Consider the following 23,590-nt stretch of genomic DNA (forward strand, 5'->3'; position numbering starts at 1 on the left):
GTGCATCAACATAAACAAAATTGCAAAGGCAAACCCTTTATCTAACTGAAAAGTCACTGTGCAGTGTGCAACAAAGATTGTTAAACATCCAAATTATTTATACTGTATAATGAACCGTAAGACACATGTAAGGCTGCATGGTTCGGCTCGACCACAGGTCAGTAGTGGCAGCATAAAAGTCAATTCCCTTCAACTTGCTTATTATCTTTTGCCGAGTGTTGGAGGCTGAGGAAGAGCAACGTCAGAGAAATACTTGCGGCTAGGTACTGTATATCGAGCGTCCAAAACTTTCAGCATGTTGTTAAACCCTCTCTTCTCAACAGAGTAAACTGGCAGCATATCCGTAGCTATGTAGAGGGTAATTGCCTGACTACTACTGAAGAGGGGGAGAAAAAAAATCTAAAAAAATAGATTTATGAAAATATGAAGCGATTTGACCTACCAACTCGATTTTTAAATCAAATCGATTTTTTCCCAGCCCTACCTACTCTCAAAATACCTTTTGACATTTACCAAATCAATAATTGATTTAAAAAAACATCCTTAAAATGAGACAAATGATAAATGTCAACTCAAATGATCAAACCTAGAATAACAGTTTGAACAATGATACACATAATAAACACATTGAACTATAGATGTATACCAAAGAACTTTAAAATAAGGTGGAATACACTTTTTATTTAGAGTAGTAATTTTCTGATGTATTTTAATATAAAAATGGCTGTAGTTCTCACTGAAAAACATGTTTACACTGAGAACCCTGTTTTAAGTCACATGATTTAATATTAATATTTAATTGCTGGCACTGATAAATCTCCTCACTAACCATTCACAACCTCCACAGATGACATGTGTCTAGATATTGGCAGCGAGGGTTGGAGTCTAGACAGATGTGGCGTGATTAAGTGACCTTAGTGTCTGCGAGCAAAGTAACCGTGGGTTATTTGAGAATGGGGGAGGGTTGAACTTTCCTCTATATTTACTTATTAAACAATATCACCTCCTTGAACGCAGCTATCAGACAGACCGACAGACAGACAGACATGTGTAGCTCAGCAGAAAAGAGGAAACGAGGGCTGTATTAATGACATGTAACAAGAATACAGAGCTAGATTTTTGGACATTTTAAATTGCTGCCATCAAGTAGACATCATCGTCCATTACCGATTTCCCTTGTGCACTTTAAACCAATCACAAATAATTAGGCGTAGATCGAGAAGTGGAAAAATTAAAGGAGTTTTAAAGAAATTTGAGACTGCGAAAGCTGTCCAACACAATATCAGGAAAAAAAACAACTAATATTTAATTCAGTTTAGTGCATATTGCCAACATCTTGACACTTACTCTGGTAGGAAGAAGTCTTACTCAGAGTTACCCTGTCCAAGTGTTGAATAACTTTTTATGGTTCAAAGTCTTATCTCTCCTCGTAAACCTGAGATAACTAATCTGGTTTTATCATTATTTTTGCTGACAGGCCTTGTCATCTGATAAAGACTTGTCTTCATCAGTCGATCTGGGATAATAACAGTCTCAATACCCTGGACAAGCTTCATACTGTTACATGTGTTGTTACTGTGCTGTTACTGTTAATGTAAACAAAGCAGGTTTCTACCAGCTGCAGACCGTTTGTGTGTCAAGTTTCAGGTCTTTTTAACCTCGAGGAGCCACAAGCTTTGCTCAAGCTTGTTGGTGGATCTTTAACTGGTCGACACGGCCTTGGCTGCAGGTGTTGATTGCGCAAGTCCTTTAAGCTCTGGTCAGAGGCGTGAGTGCATAAGAAGTCGGTATGCATTCATGCAAGTCCACTAAAGGACGAAATTTCCTCCAGGGGGTAACAGTTCGAGCACTTGTGCCGGGCAAAGGTTGATCCAGGTCTGTCCTATACCTGACAGCTACTGTCAATCAGCTGTGACCAAGAAGAAGGTAGGAAAAGTGTGTGAAAAGACTGTTTTATGTTGTCATAAGTTGCTTGACTGCATGATGATTTATCATCAAGATGCACATAGAAAATCTTTGTTTACTGACATGTTACAGCTCTTTTTCTGCTTCAGTTGATTGATTGTTTTATAATTTACATTTAAAACACAAGAAATAACCTTCACAATTTAATTAGATTTTTATACTGGAAGATTCAGAAGTAACGTTTCCTTTCTGGGTAATGTACAATGTACAAATCCAAATCATTCACGTGACTTAAATCTACTTTTGTGCACTACAGGGCACTTAAATTGATATTTGCATAATGTAGAGCAAAGGCTTTGCCATTGCCACTTCATATTGCCACACTGTAGTTTTGTAAGTCGTATGAACTTTGGTCCAGAAAAAAATGGACCAAAGTTACCTAAAAAACTAGAGGTCAGACTAAGATTCTGCTGGGTTGACAGATCTTTATCTAATACGATTTTATTAAAAATGTATCATGGTTTATGTTAGAGTGAATGTGTTGCTTATTCGCAGTGGTGGGAAGTAACTAAGTACATTTACTGAAGTAAAGTAAGTACAATTTTGAGATACTTTTACTTGAGTATTTAAATTGTATGCTTCTTTGTACTTCTACTTGACTACATTTTAGGGGGAGATATTGTGCTTTTTACTCCACTACATTCATCTGACAGCTTAAGTTACTTTACAGATTAAGATATTACGAACATAACATATGATGAATATACAGTATAAAATACCACCATCTGTAACATTAAATTGCTCTTTTAAAACATTAGTAATAATATTCAAAAGTGCAAAACGAATGGGACTCTATGGAGCTAGACGGGTAAATTTGTCTCTTTCGCCTGATTGTCGTTGAGAAATCTCAGATTTGATTGTAGTTTTTGCAAGTTCAACATGGCTTATAGCTCTAAAGTTGAATGAACGAGTACTTTTGGCCTTTTGATTTCTTACAGGTTGAGTCGTTCCCCATAACATGCTAGCATTCTGCTAATGAATGCTGATTGGTCAGTGAAGGACTGATTTATGACCAGAGATTCCTCTTGATGGCGAAGCAGAACCAGAATGTCAGAGTGAATATTTTGGCGTGGTCTTTAAAACATTAGCAAACCTCTTTCTAGCACGTGTATTGACAGGGAGAGCCTAACCTGTCAGCTGTGTCAGAGAAAAAAGGAAGTGACTCAGAGCTTGCCGTAAAGCAGTATCTCTGGCCGTACGATGTGTATGACGTCATTGACATTTTAAAAGGCTTTTTAGAACAAAAAAGCTAATTTAAAGCAGTGTGTATTTTCTTAGCCTCCCCTTTCGAATGCAACATTCAAATTACTAGACAAAGAATTATATCCTGAGATTTTGAGCGGTATAGCTCCATAGACCTCCATTCATTCTGCACTCACCCTGTGAGCGCCCTCATATGGAACCAGAGTGGAACTGCAACCAGTTCAGAAGCCGGAAGTATCCAGAGAGTGGAAGTTCTCCCCTTTTAGAAATTCTCTGGTATGTCTTAGTTAAATGAAGTCCAACTTGTGACCATAAGACACAGTAGTAGAATCTTTTACACACTAGATGGCATTATTTCACTGTCTGCAGTACATACACAAGAGAGTCGAGAAAGCCCTCACAGAGCCATGCTCTTGTCGTTTTGACAATAATTACATTTTATCTAATACCTTAAACTTTGGTTAAGTACTTTGTTAACTTAAATCAAATAGTGATGACTGAGTTGCTTCAAGTGTGATTATATGGGTTAAAGAGTATTAATAGTGAACACATGTAGATGCCCCAATGCTTTCTGGCACAATATTCAAAGTTTGGACATTGATTGCGTTTGGTTTGACATGTTGCAATGGCTTTGGTAAATGTCACTCTTGTATAAATTACAGAGCGGTGCCGTTTCAAAATAGATCATCTTATCTGCGTGGAGGGTCCTCAGTGGAGGATAACTAAAGTGTTTTTAATGCTAATTTTACTTCATGTCCTTTAAAGATAGTTTTCTCTGCTATTCCAGCAAATACAAGATGAATGTGGAAAAGGATTTGGTTAGGAGCAATGGTGTTGCAGTCATGGATGGTAAAGCTGAGAGGTATGTAAAATAATGCATGTACCAGAGTGGGAGAAAAAAGCAAATCATGTAGATTTGATCCTCTTATAATGATGTTTTTCCACAGCATGTCTACCCAAAAGGCACAAACTGTGTCAGACTCCACAAACTTAAAGACCCACTCCACTCTCATACATAACGGAGGAGCCACCAAAGCTGTGCTCAATTTAACATCTGAGCTGGAGAAAGCCACTGAAGAACTTTCACTAGGTAAGAAGTCTAGGATAGGCTGAGCACAGTGGTTCCCAAGACAAATCTCCCACTCCCAAGAGTGTTTGTGAGATTAACAAGATAAGAAATAATAAGAATATATATATATATATATATATATATATATATATATATATATATATTACTCTTTCACAGATTCAGTTGTTTTTTCTTGTCTTTTATTGTGAAATTCTGGATAGTTTTTCCTCTTCAGGCCTCTAAAAATTATACGATCTGAGAAGATAGCATCACTAGTTAAACACATACATATTGAAACATGCAACCTGTGAAAAAGGGTCGTAAATAGACATTATGTTGCTTTAAAAGGTCGAAAGCCAAACAAAGCCACTAACCGCTGCATGAAGGGCAGAGTTTGCAAGATATGCAGGGTATTAAATCAGCAGGAAGTAAACAAAGCAAAAAGAACATTTCAAAAGCTCTTTGCAACAATAAAATACAAACAAATAAAATTAGATGTAGATAAGATGTATTGATTGTTACATAAAGCAACGTTTTAAAATGGGTTTGAAGAAAATATTTGAGGGACTGAACTGATTCAACAGTTTCCCCAGGCAGATTTTTTTCCCACCTGTTCAAGTTTCCTTTGAACTTCAGTGTTGATTATGGAGTAGGAAAGAACTTATTTCTGGAGGAGCTGCAGGTGTGGTGTAGCATCAAATGACAACTGAAAACAACATTCCATAACCTTTTTGTTCTTAGCCTCATTTTCTTTTTTTTTGCTTAATTAGCCTTTTTGTTCTCACATTTCAGTGTTTGGATGGAGCAAAGACCATTATTTCTTACTCATTGTCAAAAGGTGTTCTTTGTTTTTTTTGTAGTCTGAGAAGGTCTCAAACAATCACAACATTTTAGGTCACGGACATTTAAAGGGAAGTATTTCTGTGTGTCAGATAAGCAACGTGTACTCGTGGATAATATAACCAAGGAAAATAAGAGGGGAAAATAGGATTATACTGGGTTTTACATGGGGAGGAAGATGGATAACATGTTAAGAAGGAAGAGTATGCTATTTAAAAATAAGATCTGAAGCAGTGTAATGGTGCATCTGAAAAGCCTTGTGGGCATTTTGAGATGCAGTAAAGAGACTATTGAATAAAAATCACATGATTCACTGTGTCAAATGATGAACCAAGAGCTTTAATCAACTGACAGAAATGTGTGACCTTTATGAAAACAGTTGCAGTTCTATGAAGTTGTTTAAAACCAGACTGAAGTTTGGAAAGACTTCACCTTTAAATGCTTACACCCAAAGAGCTGTAGCAATAGATAAAAATAAAAAATACTAACAATGCTAAAGTGTTGAGAACATGGTGTAGGAGTTTCATAGGAACTTTTTTCACTTTTTGCAGAATAGAAAATAAAAACGATGCAATAGGAAGGAACAAAAGAATCAATACCATTTGGGTAACGCCTAAAAATAAGAAGACAGGGTGATGGCAGAAAAATAAAATAACATTACGTAAAATAAAATAAAAAAGAATTTAAAGGAAATAACAGAAGGGAACTTTTTGAAAACATAAAGTGTTATTGTTTCTGTGTTATTTGATGCTTTCAATTTAGTAACTCACTTCTACTGCATAACTTCCTCTAACCAAAACTGATTAGTAGGTAGGCAAGGACATTCCTGCTTAGGTTGAGGTATTGACATGTCATTTCCCTGTTCACTGCACAACCTGCAAATCCTGCTGCTCTGACTCATCTGGTTTAAGAAACCCAAAGGGGAAGTCCAGAGATTTCTGCAGTCCTCTCACACACCTGACTCTTCTTCTAAAGCTTGCTGTGTCACGGTGTGGTGCCGGTGAATTTGACTTGTCATTAATGGCGGCTAAACGCGTCTGTCCCTGTTATCCTAATACAGAAGAGCCCAAGGCAGTTCCCCTTTCAACGGCAACTGCACCAACAACTCTGGCCCCAGCTGACCAGCTATGGAGCACCAGCAGAGACAAGGCAGTAAGACTGAGGATGGAAGGCTCAGGTCCGGCCTCAGAGACTCCTGTGACTATCCATCAGATGTTCCTGGAGACGGTGGGAAAGTACGGGGATCATCCAGCCTTGGTTTCCAAAAAAGGGGGTCAGTGGGTGACCCTGACATGGAAGCAATACTATGAGCAGTGCCGAGCAGCAGCTAAAAGTTTCCTCAAGGTTTGTGTGTTTATATTGTTATATTGTACAAAAGCTATTACTACAGTGCAGTCAGGACATATTTGGGCAGTGGCACATTTGTTTGGTATGTTGGCTCTCTCCTCCAACACAATTTATTTCGAACACCCCTTATCATTGGGGTCAATTAGACCCAAGCAATTGAAACCTCCAGAAAATGATTATAATTCATATGATCACCTAATTTTGTGTCAGGTACTTTATGTATTTTTGTTGACTACCTAAATAACCCTAGAAGTAGTTAAATAATTAGATAAAACATAACCCCTCCAACCACCTTATACATCAAGAATACCCAAATATGCAAATTCCCATGAAATCACTGATTGACCCAACATTTTACAGAATTATTATCTTCTTACAGCCAGACATTTAACCACAGTCACAGGGAGGCATGGATTGTATTGAGAGGGTAATTGCTGGACCCACTTGTCCCATACACCGTGTATCGCTGCGAGGAAAACAAGAGGGTTAACTGTGTCAAGTTTGCTTTTAGCTTTAATTTAAAGGTGTTTACATCCGTTTTGGGTCACAAATGTAGGAATTGTAACCTTTTTACTACAGTCCTCCGAAATTAAGGAACAGAAACTAGGCAAGGCTAATACATTAATTGTATATAACACATTTACATACTTAAAATTGAAATGGAACTATGTGAACAAGTTGCCATAAGGTATTTAATAATACGACCAAAAGACAGACATTTAGTCATCTTTAACGGTGATTCTCTCCCAGACTTTTACTGCAGCCATCTTCACTTATTGCTTGCTCGGGGGCTTTATGGTTTTATCTTAGTCTTCAGCAAATGTATAACCTGTTGGCCAGTTAAAAGGTCTTGGTTGTTCTGTTTGTTTGTGTACGATCATTACTCCAACCTGGGGCCCTTTGCTGCATGTAATTCCGCCTCTCTCTCCCTTTCACATATTTAGCTGTCCTGCATAATAAAGGCCCAAAAACTAATCTTGACAAAAAAATAAAAAATAAATAAAAAAACTGGGGGACTACGGATAAAAACAAATCATCAAATACAAATCCTCCACCCAATATGAACATGACCACCGTTAAAGCTTAAAGTCAGTACTTAAGTAAGCTTATGTCATAGTCGCTGTTTCATTCAAATCCAGTGTGCTATAGTATAGGCAAAACAATAAAGAATATCACTACAGTAAACTTTTTGTCTGCACTGCAATATTCTATATTTATAAACTAGTGTAGCAGAAGTGATTGATTCAATAGAGTAGTGGAATTTATGGGACATGTCATGCACATGAACCATTGCAAGACTTGGCTTCACAAAACCTATGATTCCCTGTTTGCACCAGTTTTATAAACAGTACCTCAGAATTTCCCCCCTCTCTCACTTTATTGTCTGTGGAAGGGGCTGCTGAAAATTAACACCTGGGTGTGTGAAATTCACAGCTTGTGTTACGTCTCCTGTTTCATCGACATGTCCGTATCCCACGAGGAGTGGTTTTTGAAACAAGATGTAGGTCAAGAGTATCGGCGGTACTGTGTTGCTCTGTCATTAAAGATACATGCTCTTTAAAAAAACAACAACAACAAACAAGAACTTTTCTTCTTTTAGTTAGGGCTGGAGCGTTACCATGGTGTGGGGATTCTAGGATTCAACTCCCCCGAGTGGTTCATCTCAGACATCGGCTGCATCTTTGCTGGGTAAGATCACATTTAGTGAACTGAGGTTGATAAAATTCCATGAGAATGCTGCGGCATTTTAGAGATGCCGCAGCATTGTTTTACTATATCTATATATATCTCTGTCCATGCTTATCTCGAAGTCCATCTCTGTGTCTATAACCACACCTGTTTGGGTCGTACCAGTTTAAAGTCTCAGGAAACCTAATGTGGGTGTTAAGCTTTTAACCACCCATTGTCCTCAGATACATGAGCAGGCCTGGACTGCCCATCGGGAACATTATTTTATGTCTATGAATGGGACCACTGTGGGAATTCCAGGTGGCCTAGCCAGTTGATTGGACCTGTGTGACTATACTTTACACAGCCTCATGAAACTATACAACCACAAACTATAGAGACATAGGGCATTCAGAGGGCGTATGTCTTCCACCTTTCATACAAGAAATGCAGCACAGAGTGCTTTTCACTAAGGACATTTCATTACATAAATAGACATATAATGAACATAAAACAGGACAAGAATGTAATTATTAATGGAAAAACACTAAGTTATAAAAAGTGTAATTATTTATGATACAACCTGTAGGCAAATGAGCATATCCACAGTGAATAGTGCAAGGAAATGTGTGCATTCAATAGTTTTTTTTTACTCTTTATCTGATTTGTGTTATAGGGGACTGGGAACAGGAATTTACACAACCAACACGCCCGAAGCTTGTCAGTATGTGGCTGCCAGCAGTGAGGCCAACATCCTAGTTGTAGAGAACCAGAAACAGCTTGAAAAAATCCTACAGGTCAGACGCTTTGTAACCGCACTGGCCCTTAGAGTGCCTGTTTTCAAACATACAAAAAAATCAGCCTCTACATGCCTAAGTTTAATTTGCCTTTCCCAACAGGTTAAAGATCAACTCCCTCATCTGAAAGCCATTGTCCAGTATAAAGGCGAGCTGCAGCAGAAAGCACCATTCCTGTATACAGTACGTTCACTCAGCAAACATATTGATGAAACAGAACAATACATATAATACCATACTGTGTGTGATGCCCACAGTGTTGTTATCTTTCTTACTTGTGGTATAAGAACTGTAATTAGATAAATGTGACGGAACTCAACTGTATTAAACTTCACTATGCAGCTGCAGTTAGCAAAGTTCAGGCTGGATTTTGACACACTTTTCTTTTTAACAATATCTCTGTATTTGTGCAGTGGGCAGAGTTTATGAAACTGGGAGAGGAAGTGCCCGACGAGCAGCTGAATGCTGTGATTGACAGTCTTCGGGCCAATGAGTGCTGTACTCTCATCTTTACCTCTGGAACCACTGGCAACCCTAAAGGAGTCATGTTGAGCCATGACAACGTAAGTTATCTAGACAAGATACTATCCTTTTCTTAGCATGTATTGTTTTAACATGAATACAATTTTCCTAAACCAGAATTTTGGGAGCTATAACAGCATTTGAATGAATTAATGAAAAGAAGACTAGGTCCCAACATAGAGCCCTGAAACTCCAGAAACTGCCACAACATACATTGTGTGCTAACACATCAGATTCTATGAGAAAGGTAGCACCCAGACCAGACACTTTTGTTACAAAAATCAGTTTACTACCCCCCTTTAAAGGTGCAATATGTAATACTGACAGCAAGTGTTTAAAATAGTTACTGCGGTACAAATTCAAAATATTGGAGAGAGTCGTCTCCCCCGCCCCCTCCTCCCCAGACTCAAAGTTCACGGAGGTTGCCAGGCTGAGACCGTAGCATCCACAACAATGTTGCTTGATGCTTGTCTCACATAGCCAGACATTACTCTTACTTACTGGTCCTCCAGTAACGTTAGCAGTTAGCAGGGTTAGCATGGCGGCGTTAGCCAGGACCAGTCAGGATCACTTTACTGGCTATGTCTCAATTGTTTTTGCAAGTAACCAACTCGGGTACTCTAGCTATATAATTCAGTGTGAGTACACAAATGAAATAAACATAAAATGCCCGTCCCTTGTAGCCGTGATACATTTGCCTGAAGCTAATGCTTACCTGTTCAGGAGGAAATTAGCCAACTTGGCGTCCTTTTGTGCTCTAAACTGTCCCCATCTTTCAAATACATCTCCAATATTTTCCCGGGGTTTGTTATGTCTCTGGTCACACAACTGTTAAAAACATGCCGTTTTTTTTTGATCGGGTAGAATATATCTCGGCTGATCCTGTTCATTTGTTTGCTGCTTTCATGGCTGTCCTAACGTTACAGCTGTAGCGCGCTGGGTTTACGTTTTTACAGGTATATCTGGCAACCCGGCCTGGCTGTCAAACTGGGCCGTTGATACCAACACACAGGCCAAAACACAAACAGAAATTCCGCCACGGAACGGAAATTTCCAAAGATGAAAATACTGGCATTAGCATTGTTGTCAGAAAAGATAGTATTTCAATTTAGCATGTTTCCTTAATATCTGATGATGCATTGGGGTCATTTTTGGATTTATTACAGTAAATATATTACATATTGGACCTTTAAGTTTTTTTTTTTCAGTTATTGATCCAAACCCTTTCACTGCCATATTGGGAGCGGCCTCCTCTACACTGCTTGCTTGATGACTGATTCTCCTAAAATGGATAAAAAGACTGCACTACCCTTTTATAAACATTGGCTGGTAGATAACAAGACACACATCAAACTCGAACAGCTAAACTAACCAACTTTTGGCTCAAACAGAAAGTTCTGGCAACCTTTTCAGCTCCTTTTTAATGCACGTGTGGGACGGCTCTAGGCTGAAGATGAGGATGTTGGTTTGGGGTTTGGTGCTGATTCAAAACAAATATTTTAATAAGAAAACTCTGATGACTCCTTTGCTATTTTCTAATGTGCAGCTGACATGGACAGCCTACACAGCATGTTCCATTGTAAATCTTAAATACGCTGAGGAGGTGGTGGTCAGTTACCTGCCGCTCAGCCATGTGGCAGCCCAGCTGTGTGACATATGGATGGCTAGTAGGTTTGCCATGACCATCTACTTTGCAGAGCCAGACGCCCTCAAGGTGAGGATGCCTACTGTTGTATAAACATAGAATTAATAATGAAAGTTTCCTATTTTGACTATTCCTCAATCATTTTACCAGGGCTCCTTAGTAAACACACTGAAAGAGGCTCGTCCAACTTGTTTCCTGGGGGTTCCTCGTGTGTGGGAGAAGATGCAGGAGAAGATGAAAGCTATCGGTGCCAAGGCAACCCCAATGAGGAGGACAGTGGCGGGCTGGGCCAAGTCCATAGGCCTGCAATACAACTACAGTGTCATGAACGGGTGAGACAGCAGTAAGGATCCTATACTAGAATTCAGCAAGAACACGTCAAGGGCCATTTGTTAATAACAGTACCCATTTTAAACATGTGTTGTCGATATGGGATATTACACATTTTCTCTGTATAATTGTTACAGTCTGTTCAAGACACCATGCTGTAGTGGTGGAAGAACTACTTTTACTTGAGTATAAATAGCATTACCACTTTGTAAAACTACTCGGTTACATTCAAGATTTCACTTAAAGTGCTCATATTATGCTTTTTGGCTTTTTCCCTTTCCTTTATTGTATTATATATATTTTTGTTCATGTTATAGGTTTACAAAGTGAAAAAGCCCAAAGTCCACCCCAAAGGGACTTACCATCTTCCAGAGAAAACACTGTTCACAAACCGCTCCAAACAGCTCTATTGTAGTCCAGCCTTTACTTCCGTGACAAACGTGCGTCACTTTGTAACACACGTTATAATGCTCGCCTGGCTGCTATCGTGGCACTCCTTCATACTCTGCAACTGACTAGCTAGCTGTGCTAACCTAACTACTGCGCATGTGCGACTCCCAACAAAGATGGAACAGAAGTGTGATGCCTCACTCTGTAGCTAAAACAGAGAACTCAACACACAGGGTGAAAAGAGGAGCTGCAGCAATGTGCAGTACAACAAAAATATAGTGTTTTTTGAAAATTAAACCACATAAACCTATTCTGGTACAACCTATTAATACAATTATGAAACTGAAAATGAGCATAATATGAGCACTTTAAATAAAAGAACAAAAGTATTAACAGTTTAATGTATCAAAATAAAAGCATGTGTTGGGAAGAATTATTACTATATCATATTATTGGAATACTATTACTGATGCTTTAACATGTAAGCAGCATTTAAATGTTATGATGAACGTGTAGCACATTTTAACTGTTTTATGTACTGTTGAATAGTTTCATTTATAATACAGTATCATATTTTATAAATTGACATTGTTTTTGTAAAATCTTTATATGTAGCTTAACTCCAGCTGTCAGAGAAATGTAGTGGACAAAATGTCCCTTTGGGCCCAGTTCTTAATTTTATCTTCTCAATTTTAACCTAAAAAATATTACTGGTGTAAATTTTACTTTTGGATTACAGGGAGAATCGGGTGCCGTGGGGATTCATGCTGGCTAATAATCTGGTCTTTAAGAAGGTCCGGGAATCGCTGGGCTTAGACCGCTGCAAATACTGCTTCACAGGTGCTGCCCCCATCACCAAAGAAACTCTGGAGTACTTCATGAGCCTAAACATCCCTTTGTTGGAGCTATACGGCATGAGTGAATGCGCCGGCCCACACACCATCTCTGATAACCAGAGTTACCGCATCACAAGGTCAGCAGCAAATCATTATGGAACATGTCAATTATGATTAAAAGGTGGTGTTGATATGGATGTAATAATACTACAAGTTGCTGTGACAACCAGTTTGTATTTTTTTTTTCCTAGTGAACATTAGTTATAATAGAACTCCACAGATTTTACACATTTCTTTTTAGAAGTTAGTTCACTTGAGCCAGCGTTGGTTGGTGTTTTACACTACAAGTTTGAAAATAAAAAAAACTGGCAGTGCGGCGTTCGAAAAGAGGTGAGCTTAACAAACCTCTGTTGCCCGCTCCTCATCTCTGCTGCTTCTAGCATAAAACTCAAAATCTTAAACCAAACTTTTAGCGGCAGAGTTGCATTATGGGTAATGTAGGTGCCAAGTTTTGACAAAGAAGAAAAGTGTATGGAATGAAAAAAGACAATATCTCTGGTTCTGCTGCAGTTTGTGGTGTTTGTCCCAGTTTTTTTCCCATAATGAAATCTAACAATTTTCTTTTAATCCTGTTTTTTAAAGCACTTTGAGCTGTACCTTTGCATGAACAATGCTATACAAATACAATTATTATTAAATTATTATAACCTTTCTTGAGGGGTTGCAAGCAGACATTCATTTGTTTTTCACAAATTAGCCCAGTTTGAATATTTCTACCTGAACATGTTTTTCATATTTTACTGATTTTTTTATGTGTACTAAACTTCAAAGTAGGGGTGCAGTTGTCGTGCAACTTTTGATCACGTCAGGTCTATTGTTTTTGCTGACTTGTTGATTTGTCTCTACAGCTGTGGAAAGTTGATGCCAGGCTGCAAGACAAAGCTGGAGAACCCAGATGAGGACGGGAGTGGAGAGGTATGTTTCTGGGGTCGGCACGTCTTTATGGGCTACTTGAACATGCCAGACAAAACAGCCGAGGCTCTCGACCAGGACGGCTGGCTGCACTCTGGAGATCTGGGAAGGCATGACCAGAACGACTTCCTGTACATCACAGGAAGGATCAAGGGTAAGTTGTGGTCCCATAAGTTGGAAACCACAGGACTACAATACCTTTGTGTATACAAGGTAGTTAAAACAATCTTGACCTCTAACAGCTACAAGAGTATAATGCTGTTTATGCATTGATCTGCATACTAATAATGTCATAAATAATTAATATATCAGTCACAGGGGAATTTTTTCTGCAGAACAAATAGTTTTACTTCTGATACTTTTAGTACATTTTGATGAACATACTTCTGTACTTTTACTTTAATACGATTTTGAATGCAAGACTGATGCTAAAACACAACTTTACAACACACTCTGCAGTCTTGTTTACTTTACTGTAGCTACCTTTTTTGTTCATTATGTTTGGGGATTTTTTTGGGTCTTTTTTTAAGAGTTGAGTGTGAGAACTGAATATTCTTCCACTGTTAGTTGTTCTTTATTTTTATATATTTTTATATTTGCACATAAAATCCAATAAAAAAACAACACAATGCATTGGAGTCTGATCATCGGCAAACAGGTAATCTTGCTTTGCCAGACCATCCACACGCTGCGGAGCGGAGGAGGGTCTGGCTAGTCCACACAGCATTCTGGAATAGGAGAAAAAAATGCTCTGGTTTATTGGCATTTATTTAAACCAATCACAATCATAATAGGCAGCGCTGAGCTCCGCACGGACCTGCTGTAAAGTAGTCGTGGGAGAGAAAACTCAGATTGGACAGATAGTCTAGCTAGCTGTCTCAATTTACCCTGCAGAGATCTGAGGACCAGTCAACTGTAGTCCTCATAAATCCACCAGAGTTTAAAATTCCAACTAAAAAGGAAACGGACATCGGCGAAAATACATGCATCCGGCGGAATTTCCTGCGGCACCGGAGCAATCCCCGAAGTGGAACGTCAAGGATATAGACTAGCAAACAGGTGACAGACTGATTAAACTGTCTCGTTTTGCACAGAACTGATCATCACTGCTGGTGGAGAGAACATCCCTCCTGTGCCAATCGAGGATGCAGTGAAGGCCGAGGTGCCCATCATCAGCAACGCCATGCTGATAGGAGACAAGCTCAAGTTCCTCTCCATGCTGCTCACGCTCAAAGTAACCGGGCCTCCGTTCCTGCACAGTCACAGCTATTGAATAATGGAAACAAACACAATGACCCTTCTCTCTGTGTCAACAGTGTGTCGTGGACGACAACGGCGAGCCCACAGACGAGCTGAGCCACGAGGCTTTGAGCTTCTGCCAGCAGCACGACGTGACGGCAACCACGGTGTCAGAGATCATAGCAAATAAGGAGCCAGCTATCTACAAAGCCATTCAGGAGGGCATGGAGCGTGCTAATGCCAGAGCAACGTCCAATGCCCAGAAGATCCAGAAGTGGGTCATACTGGAGCGAGACTTCTCTGTCACTGGAGGAGAACTGGGTGAGTTATTTTGTTTTCTTGCTTTTGGTAATGTCAAATGTCCACACCCAACACTATTATTAAAGTGCTCATATTATGCTCATTTTCAGGTTCATAATTGTATTTAGAGGTTGTATCAGAATAGGTTTACATGGTTTAATTTTCAAAAAACATATTTTTGTTGTACTGCACATTTCTGCAGCTCCTCTTTTCACACTGTGTGTTGAGCTCCCTGTTTTAGCTACAGAGTGAGGCATCTCACTTTCCATCTTTGTTGGGAGTCACACATGCGGAGTACCTAGGTAAGGACTACTACCCAGTCAGAATCAGAGTATGAGGGCGTGCCATGCTAGCAGCTAGGTGAGCATTATAACTTGTGTTACAAAGTGACTGCAATAGAGCTGTTTGGAGCAGTTTGTGAACAGTGTTTTCTCTGGAAGATGGTAAGTCCCTTTGGGGTGGACTTTGGGCTTTTTCACTTTGTAAACCTATAACGTGCACAAAAAAGATATATAAGACAATAAAGGAAAGGCAAAAAGCAAAAAAGCATAATATGAGCACTTTAAGGAAGTATTCACTACTGATGTCAATCAAGCTTAATTAGCTTCTAGATCTAGATCATGTTATAATCAGACAAGTCTTGTGACTGTGCCACATGCCAGACAACATTTCAGTGAATTTTGATCGATTTAAAAATATTTCTATAGCTACAGTGGATCAAGTGTTGTTGTGTGGGTGTCGCTCAGCATAAAAGGAATCTTTAGCTTGAGATTGAGATCAAATTCATCTGCTTTTCTTGTCTGTGCAGGACCCACCATGAAACTGAGGAGGCCCATTGTGGTGAAGATGTACCAGGAGAAAATAAATGAATTGTATGCAGTGGCCACGGAAACACAGTAAACTTTACTGCACACAGATTAGATAATATTGAAGAGGCTTGGGGCATGTTTATGAATATTGTATTTTGCCCAGACGTCATGTTGAAAAATATATACAACTCTTTTCATCTGAATGTTAAAATTGCAAGAGGTTTATAATTTTAGAGGAAAAATAATCTTTATTCTGATTATGTTGTATTTAACGGAATAGAGGTTTGTGCTGCTATGTTATTTGTTTCTGTTGACTATTCAAAGTCAATATTAAAGCTGTTGAATGTACATACGGTTCACAGCAGCTGTGCATGTTTTGTAAATAAAGCATCCAAATCAGAGCCAAACCATTTACTGAATGGCAGGTGAATTGCACACTATCACACTGGAAAAAACACTGAACGGTGTCAGTCATCCTTTTACAGTTTTTGAAGGAAAGTTTGTGAATCCACTGTGGCCTGAAAGATGAAACTCTCTTGTCTTGGTCATAAGCATAATGGCATGTATTTTATTTTTTCTGCAGCAGTATCTAAATATTTGTACAGCATTAATTGCCAGTTCCCATGTCTCATGTTGTAAAATAATCCCCATCTGGCAAAGCTGCAGATATTTCTTATATATTTATAATAAGATAATAATATCAAGTTAGTTTAATAATTTATACAATCAAGTGTAAAAAAAAAAATCTATTTTAATTTGTGCTTCTCCATGTACAGTTTGACAAATATTAAAAATGTTGATATTTTGATAGATATTACATGATTGTCAATAAAATAAAAGTAAGTGATTTGGATAAATTGACCAAACATTGTTTAGAAATGTGTTGTTTTTTAATCAATACTTGTTTATGTATAGTGAATATGTGCAGTGTTTATCGGAGGGATCTTAACTACTGCTATGCTACGTTTTCATTTTAAAATATGATACAGCATGGTGCAACACAAGAGAAAGACAGCAAATCTTCACATTTGAGAAGCTGGAATCTGATTGTTTGAATAATCTTTTCAATCGTTTAGCAAAATTAATTAATCCAATTCCTTGATTTATGAGTAAAATACCTGCAAAACTAATCACATTAGCCTTCACTATACTTTCTTTTTAGTGCTAGCAAATCTTAGCATGCTAACATGCTATACTAAGATGGTGAACATGGTGAACATCAACATCTTAGCACATTTATGCTTATCTTAACGGTGTTTTTTGAAAATTAAACCACATAAACCTATATTGGTACAACCTCTAAATACAATTATGAACCTGAAAATGAGCATAATATGAGCACTTTAATACATCCAATGCTAAGCTCCGATAGCGAGAGGGGAGGGGTTATCTGGCAGATATCAGGCTTCATCCCAGCAATGTATGTACATCCACTGAGCCAGACTACATGACCTTTACCCATGTTTGAATTGCTAGTCATAAAACTTGCTAGGCCGCATTCCAACACAAGCACTGAACTGCCTGGGAGTTTGTGTAATATAGCTGAATGTTTTCTGCAACAACAAAGCACTCTCTATGTCTTGTTAGTCTCTTTTCTTTCTTGCTCTCTTTTCTCCCCTGCTTTTAGAAAATACCCCTCTGCAAGAAAAAATAATGAACAAGGTGAAAACACATTATCAACCTGTGAATGACTTGAGACGCTCATTTCATTTTAAAATGCAGCAGCTAAGATTTTAACCATGCAGGACCAATAAAAAGACAATACATCTCTACACGGTTCATGTAGGCTACTTCGAAGCATGTTGCACTGATCACTTAAATCAAAGCCAGCCAGTTGATTTTACCGTTGACAAATTATACGATCACCTGTTTTCCAATCACAGCTTTGGGTGTGACCCGAAGTGCTTGAAAATCTTAACTCATCAGTGCAACAAACATGTTCTGCCATATTTAAGTGTCAATTTGCTTTTTAAATGGTGGAGAATTCTGCAGTGTTAAGACCTGGGATTCAAAATAAATCCCAAACCGTACGACATGTTGGTACATTAACAAATGCAATGCAGAAAAGTTTTCATTCATTATTATACGTTTATTTTACAGAACTGCTACAGTACATATTTGGATTATATAAAGTACTCATGTGAACACATGGTGCAATATAGTAGCTGTAAGTAAAAAAAGCATATGGACATGTTTGTGCAATGCTGCCCTCATGTGGCTGAAGTTACAAACGTCGATCACATGTGTAAGTGCACTGAACTTTCATGTAGTGTAAAACACCAACATAATGGTAAACTTATTAATAAAAACAGTAAGGTTGTGGACTGTAAAAAAATTAAATTAAAAAAACTTCCATTTACCTCAGTTGCATTACGATGGAGGCAAACATCTCAAACGTCCATATCTCAAAACCTCGACAATTTCAAAAGATATCACAAGAGATTGGTGTTTTTTGGCTGAACCGACCCTTCATTAATGCCATTATTACCCCCCGAGCGTCTTTTTTTTTTTTTTTGGCATGAAAAGCCAACGTCTCCTCTTCCCACTGCATTACCACCGCTGTTGGGCACAAAGTATCCCTCATGGGTCAGAAACTCCTGAGCTGTAGAGGACACAAAGATTAAAAACTGGGAGTCAGAGGCCGTTACAACAACACCATTTTTATTTGGTCCTTCAGGCAGTCTAAGGCACACAACAGTGTAGCCGAGGCGGATACATGCTGAAACCTCAGGGAAGGTTTAGAATTTACAAAAAGTGAGGTCCAATCATATGCATAAACGTTGCATTAAGTAGTAAGAGTGCATGCTAATAAGTAATGAAATAAGCATGAACTGTTTCAAAATGGATCCTGAGGCAGAAAGTATTCTTAAACATTTCACTGAATGAAGCTCTGCTGTTCTTGGTGGCTCTGCCGCAAAGCTGACTGCCTCGTATGCTTTTTAAATAATCACACAGTTCTCGAGTCTGTTTTTAGGTTTGTTTCTGCCCCCTTTTGGCCACTGCTTGTCTGCTTTTACCTGAGGCCGGCAGGTTCTTTAGACCAGGTGGGCGAACCACAGTCCAGTTGATGTCCTCAGACGTCTCCAGAAGCTTTTCCATCTCATGCATGTTGTTGAGGACGCCTCGGATTATTGGCAACAGGAGGAACCGGATGACATAAGGTGACTGCCTTGCAGAGTTAGCTACAAAAGCAAAAAAACAAAACAAAAAAAACACAGAATTTATCCTCCCAAATCTCTCCCATTCCAACAAAAATGACCATGGAACAAAACCTTTTATTATAATAAAAATTCTTTAATGTAAAGACCCATTTTCTGTGACACATATTTACACAGAATTAGAACTCCACTTTGTCTCAATTCTAAAGTGATGGTTTAAGCTGTTTGTATGCATTAAACCACTTACACAGAAGTAACAGCAGATCCTGAAAAACAATAACATATATTCCATAATTATAAGACATTATTTTATCAATTTAGAAAGCTTTAATTGTAGCACTTTACACTTGAAATTCAGAATTAGAAATTATATTTCTATATATATATTTTGCTTCTACAGTGAAAATCAACCAATAAACAGACTTGTACAAACTTCCATTTATGCCGATATCAAATAAGATAAAAAGTCGGCGGACGTGCTAGCAGCTCTGCGAGGCTCTAGATTCTTTCTAGATGTTTGATCTAATTCGGAGCAATAAAATAAGGAGGAACTATAACAGCCTCAATACACCACAAGTTGTGGTACGTTATTTTAAGAAGGTTAAACAGAAGCCTCACCAAGAATAAATAACACAAGACAACTTCTCGAACATCAATCAGGTGGACTTTTCTCATTATAAAATCACAACCACAGAAGGCACTATCATGTGTGCTGCTGCACTTACGCTCAGTGAACCATGAGCTCATGGTGATGATCCTGTTGACCCCGGACTCCCGCATGGCGCTGATCACACTGTTCATGGACAGTGTGTAGCCCGTCACCGCCGAGAAGAAGGAGACCGGGAAGCCGAGGCAGGACATGATCACATCCTGTCCTTTGAAGTGAGTCTTCAGACTGTCTGCTGAGAAAATATCAGCTTCCACCATCTGAAAGCAGCAGACAAGGGAACACATATATTGATTAATGAGGTGAATTTAACTTCATATTTTGTTAACACATAATCAGAAGCAGTGCTTGATCAGGAACTTATTTGTTGAGTTGAGATCACATACAAGCACTTTCTATTAATTTAGGGCTGTAGACTGTGCCATTTCATTTATTGCAACAGATGGTGCATTTCAAATTATATATATACTGCACAGTATATATTATTGATGCTTTAATGTGAAGAATGAATGGTTAGTCTGTGTTTCAATACTTTCCGATTTTTCTACCGCTGTCTGTGGCACTCATTGGTTACTAGTGATGACTAAACCAAATAAATCTTTAAAAACAGGTTACACATATAAAAGTTTAATAAAAAAACAAGAAAAGAAAAGCTAAAACAGCTGGGCTCTTTATTTCTTCTCCACTTTAATCTTAATTGACCAAAGATTTGCAACATTCAATAATAACTGGAAAGAAGTTCACAGTTCATTCACATTTTTCCATGAATCATGCAATCCTGTTGATGGATATATTTGAAGCTTTGTCATGTCCATTTTTCTTCCAGTTGTGCTACTTGTATCTTCAAGATAAGTGTCATAATCTGCTCACATACTATACTCTCCATAATTTTACTCAACACAGGCAATAGACTTATCGGGCGACTATTTGACCCAGAGAATGTTAACCTTACATTTTTAGGCAATGGAATTATTTTAGCAATTTTCCATTCATGAGGACATTAACATTCACTTAAACTTTGGTTTATAATATGACAGATAACAGGGGCAATTAGGTCTGCAACCACTTTAAGAAGTTTACCATCAAGGCCGTCCACACCTGATGGTTTTTCTTTACAAGTTTTCAACATTTTTTCTACTTTATTAATATTAACTCCAACAAATTTAAAATTACAATCTTTGCCGCTCATGATTTTCTCTTTTATTAATGAATAAGAGATTTCATTCTCTATTTCTGTCATATTATTTCTTAAATCATTTATTTTATACATAAAATAATTATTAAGGTGGATTCAGATTTAGCTGGTGATACTTGTTAATATAGTCAATTGTTGCTTTTGGTCTTTTCATGGGATTTGTTGACAATAAGAAAAATATGAACTAACACCAGGCTTATCTTCGCAGTGTTGCCTTAAAGTCCACATTGTTATTTGCGCTGCTGTGTGCACAGCATCACACCCAGATGTTAAACGTTTGAAAATACTTAAGGTTTTACCTTACATAATACGACCCTCATTTGGACACAATAAAACATTTAGCATGTGACATCACACTGGGTGAACTTTGAACATGCAATGAGCAGCAACACTAAAAAGACATGCAGCACAACACACGAATAACACAAACCCAGTGTCACATTACCTTGAGATTATCATGATGCAAGCTGAGTTTTCCCGGGTTCCTGACGATGGCGGTGACTGTGTGACCCTGCTGCAGCGCCTGGTTGACCAGATACTGTCCAGTCTGCCCAGTGGCTCCCAGCACGGCGATCTTCATCTTCAGACTCTGAGAAACACACACAGAGCTCAGACAGGGCTCAAGCTTATCAATGGACGATGTGTTAGATGCTCTGACCTCTTAACTACCTACGGGGAGATTCCCTCCCTGTTTGGCAAGTCCAAGTGTAAAAACTGATTATTATGGTGCAATAAAGCAATTATCTCTGAGGAATGTAGGTTTGTCAGCTGATAGATTTTGTGTTTAATAGATAACGAGGTAACATAATGCACAATGACGACAATCTGTGGGAGTAGTTTTGTAACACTTTTTGGATTAGGGCGACAACAACCAGAAAAAGTTTGACAATGTTTGCTTGATTAATAATTTGTATGATTATGAAATTGCCAAAATGGTTTCAGATTCTTTAAATAAAAGTTGTCCCTCAACTAATCAATAAAATGACATTTCAGAATAAACAAAGTTATTTTAATATGTTGATGCTGTCCCAGCTCAGTTGAAAACTTCTGTTTGATGGGGCAAGAAAAACAAACACAGGGTGTCTTTGTTGAATTCAAACTGGGCCGAATGGATTAATTCTGCAGCAGTGGAGGATGACGAGCTTGCTGGTCAGATGTCTCTGAAGATATTAATCAGATACTGTTAACTGAATCTCAAATGATGTTGGTTAGACAAGTATTCGGAAAAGGTATTTCTTGGTTGATGATCCAGTAGCTGCTACGTTCAAAATAATTCTGGTCAACATCAAGCCACATGATGCACTGTAAAAGCAGATGTGCAAAAACTATTTTCTTTTTTTATTAACCCTAACCCTCACCCTTAGACAATATAGCCTCGTGGATACAGTCTTAAGGATAAGTACTACACTGAACCTTTTGTGACCTATAATCTAATCAGAAATCAAAGTTCACTTTATTGACAATCTCTCCTAATAAAATGAAATAGGGGTATTTAATATAGGCTCAATATATTGACACAAATATATAAATGAACTGTGCTTTTATTAGACATGTTAAAACCATACATTGCAATCTGACTAACCATATAGATATTAAAGAAATATTAGGTATTGTTTTGTGAAGATGAGTTGAGGAATACATATTAAACTGTAATAGAAAACCGTAAACATCAAAGCCTCATTTTTTTCTTTATTATTACTTTCATTTGTATGTGTGTATACGGATGTGTTTATGTGCACATGTGTATGTAAATGTAGCCTATGTGTTTATGTGCACGTGTATGTAAATGAATGTGTTTATGTGCACACCTGTATGTGAATGTATGTGTGGATGTGTATGCGTAAATAGGTGTGTACTGTGTATGTATATATTTTCTTTTTATCTTCTCGATTATGTGTATTTTTTGCATATGTATGCATGAATGTATATGTAGCCTATGTATGTGTGAATATATATGCACACTATGAAAGTAACATCTATGATTTACCTACTTAATTGTTTAACGTTATGCATGCAGTGTGTTTTCGGTGAAGGATAACAAGATGTTTAAAATATGAACTGAGCTAACGATATGTATTAACACAATAAAGTATAACAAAAAAGTAATTTGTGTGCTTTTGCACTTGTCTTGGCACCTAAAACGCACCAGTTCACAGAAACCGCAAGTGACAACAAGGAAGTAGCTAAAAAGCATGAGGCATGGAATAAAAGGAAAACTGGGATACTGTTATAAAAACTAAACAACCGACGGCAATATATTGGCTTTAAAATTCCTCTGAAAGTTTGAATAAGGATTTAAAATGAGATCTTTTCCCATGTTGTAATGGTAAAACATAAATAAACATAGCGAACTCACCTCCGCCATGCTTTTAGGCTTTTACTTTTTTACACGTTCTGTGAGGGAGGCGTTCAAGAGCTGTGGCGTTGAGGTATGTTTGTAAAGCAACTGTTTTTAAAAGTTTTGAGTTTTATGCATAGACAGTATATAAGAAGTTTTTATGGATTTCAAATTATGTTTTGATGATACGCAAGATAACATTACATGACCCTTTCAAGTGAATGTCGCAGCGACTGAAAAACTAAAGTTACATGTATGCTAACTGGTTGGATGTATTAGGTTAAAAATAGCCTTCCCCCC

The 23,590-nt window shown here is 38.0% G+C and overlaps 2 protein-coding genes across 3 annotated transcripts; one reads left to right on the plus strand and one right to left on the minus strand.

Moving 5' to 3' along the window:
- Nucleotides 1–1,506: 1,506 nt before the first annotated feature.
- On the plus strand, nt 1,507–16,793 carry LOC120561296 (long-chain-fatty-acid--CoA ligase ACSBG2-like). 2 transcript variants are annotated; one of them, XM_039804352.1, is made up of 15 exons: nt 1,507–1,926; nt 3,934–4,030; nt 4,116–4,258; nt 6,138–6,421; nt 8,025–8,113; nt 8,769–8,889; nt 8,992–9,072; nt 9,303–9,452; nt 10,958–11,125; nt 11,207–11,388; nt 12,516–12,749; nt 13,521–13,738; nt 14,679–14,818; nt 14,901–15,144; nt 15,932–16,793. In XM_039804352.1, the coding sequence occupies exons 2-15, from the start codon at nt 3,966–3,968 to the stop codon at nt 16,021–16,023; spliced, it is 2,211 nt and encodes a 736-aa protein (XP_039660286.1). In that variant the 5' UTR covers nt 1,507–1,926; nt 3,934–3,965; the 3' UTR covers nt 16,024–16,793. The 2 variants fall into 2 exon arrangements, with proteins under 2 accessions (XP_039660286.1, XP_039660284.1); XM_039804350.1 differs by having other exon boundaries at nt 1,508–1,926; nt 3,956–4,030.
- A 712-nt stretch (nt 16,794–17,505) lies between these two features.
- LOC120561058 (flavin reductase (NADPH)-like) lies at nt 17,506–23,408 on the minus strand. Its single transcript, XM_039804023.1, has 6 exons — nt 23,309–23,408; nt 21,398–21,541; nt 19,816–20,017; nt 18,950–19,114; nt 18,421–18,534; nt 17,506–17,570 (listed from the first exon to the last, which is right to left on the minus strand). Exons 1-6 carry the CDS (start codon nt 23,315–23,317, stop codon nt 17,506–17,508), a joined length of 699 nt encoding a protein of 232 aa, XP_039659957.1. The 5' UTR covers nt 23,318–23,408.
- Between the last annotated feature and the right edge of the window lie 182 nt (nt 23,409–23,590).

The sequence above is a fragment of the Perca fluviatilis genome, chromosome 6, assembly GCF_010015445.1.
Source record: "Perca fluviatilis chromosome 6, GENO_Pfluv_1.0, whole genome shotgun sequence".
Taxonomy (NCBI): domain Eukaryota; kingdom Metazoa; phylum Chordata; class Actinopteri; order Perciformes; family Percidae; genus Perca; species Perca fluviatilis.

Coding starts and splice junctions, on each gene's coding strand:
- LOC120561296 (XM_039804352.1), top strand. CDS start 3,966: ATGAATGTGGAAAAGGATTTGGTTAGGAGCAATGGTGTTGCAGTCATG. Junction 9,453..10,957: donor TCATGTTGAGCCATGACAAC/GTAAGTTATCTA, acceptor TCTAATGTGCAG/CTGACATGGACAGCCTACAC. Junction 11,126..11,206: donor CAGAGCCAGACGCCCTCAAG/GTGAGGATGCCT, acceptor TCATTTTACCAG/GGCTCCTTAGTAAACACACT.
- LOC120561058 (XM_039804023.1), bottom strand. Junction 19,115..19,815: donor GAGCTCATGGTTCACTGAGC/GTAAGTGCAGCA, acceptor TTGCTTTTGTAG/CTAACTCTGCAAGGCAGTCA. Junction 18,535..18,949: donor AAAGAACCTGCCGGCCTCAG/GTAAAAGCAGAC, acceptor TGTCCTCTACAG/CTCAGGAGTTTCTGACCCAT.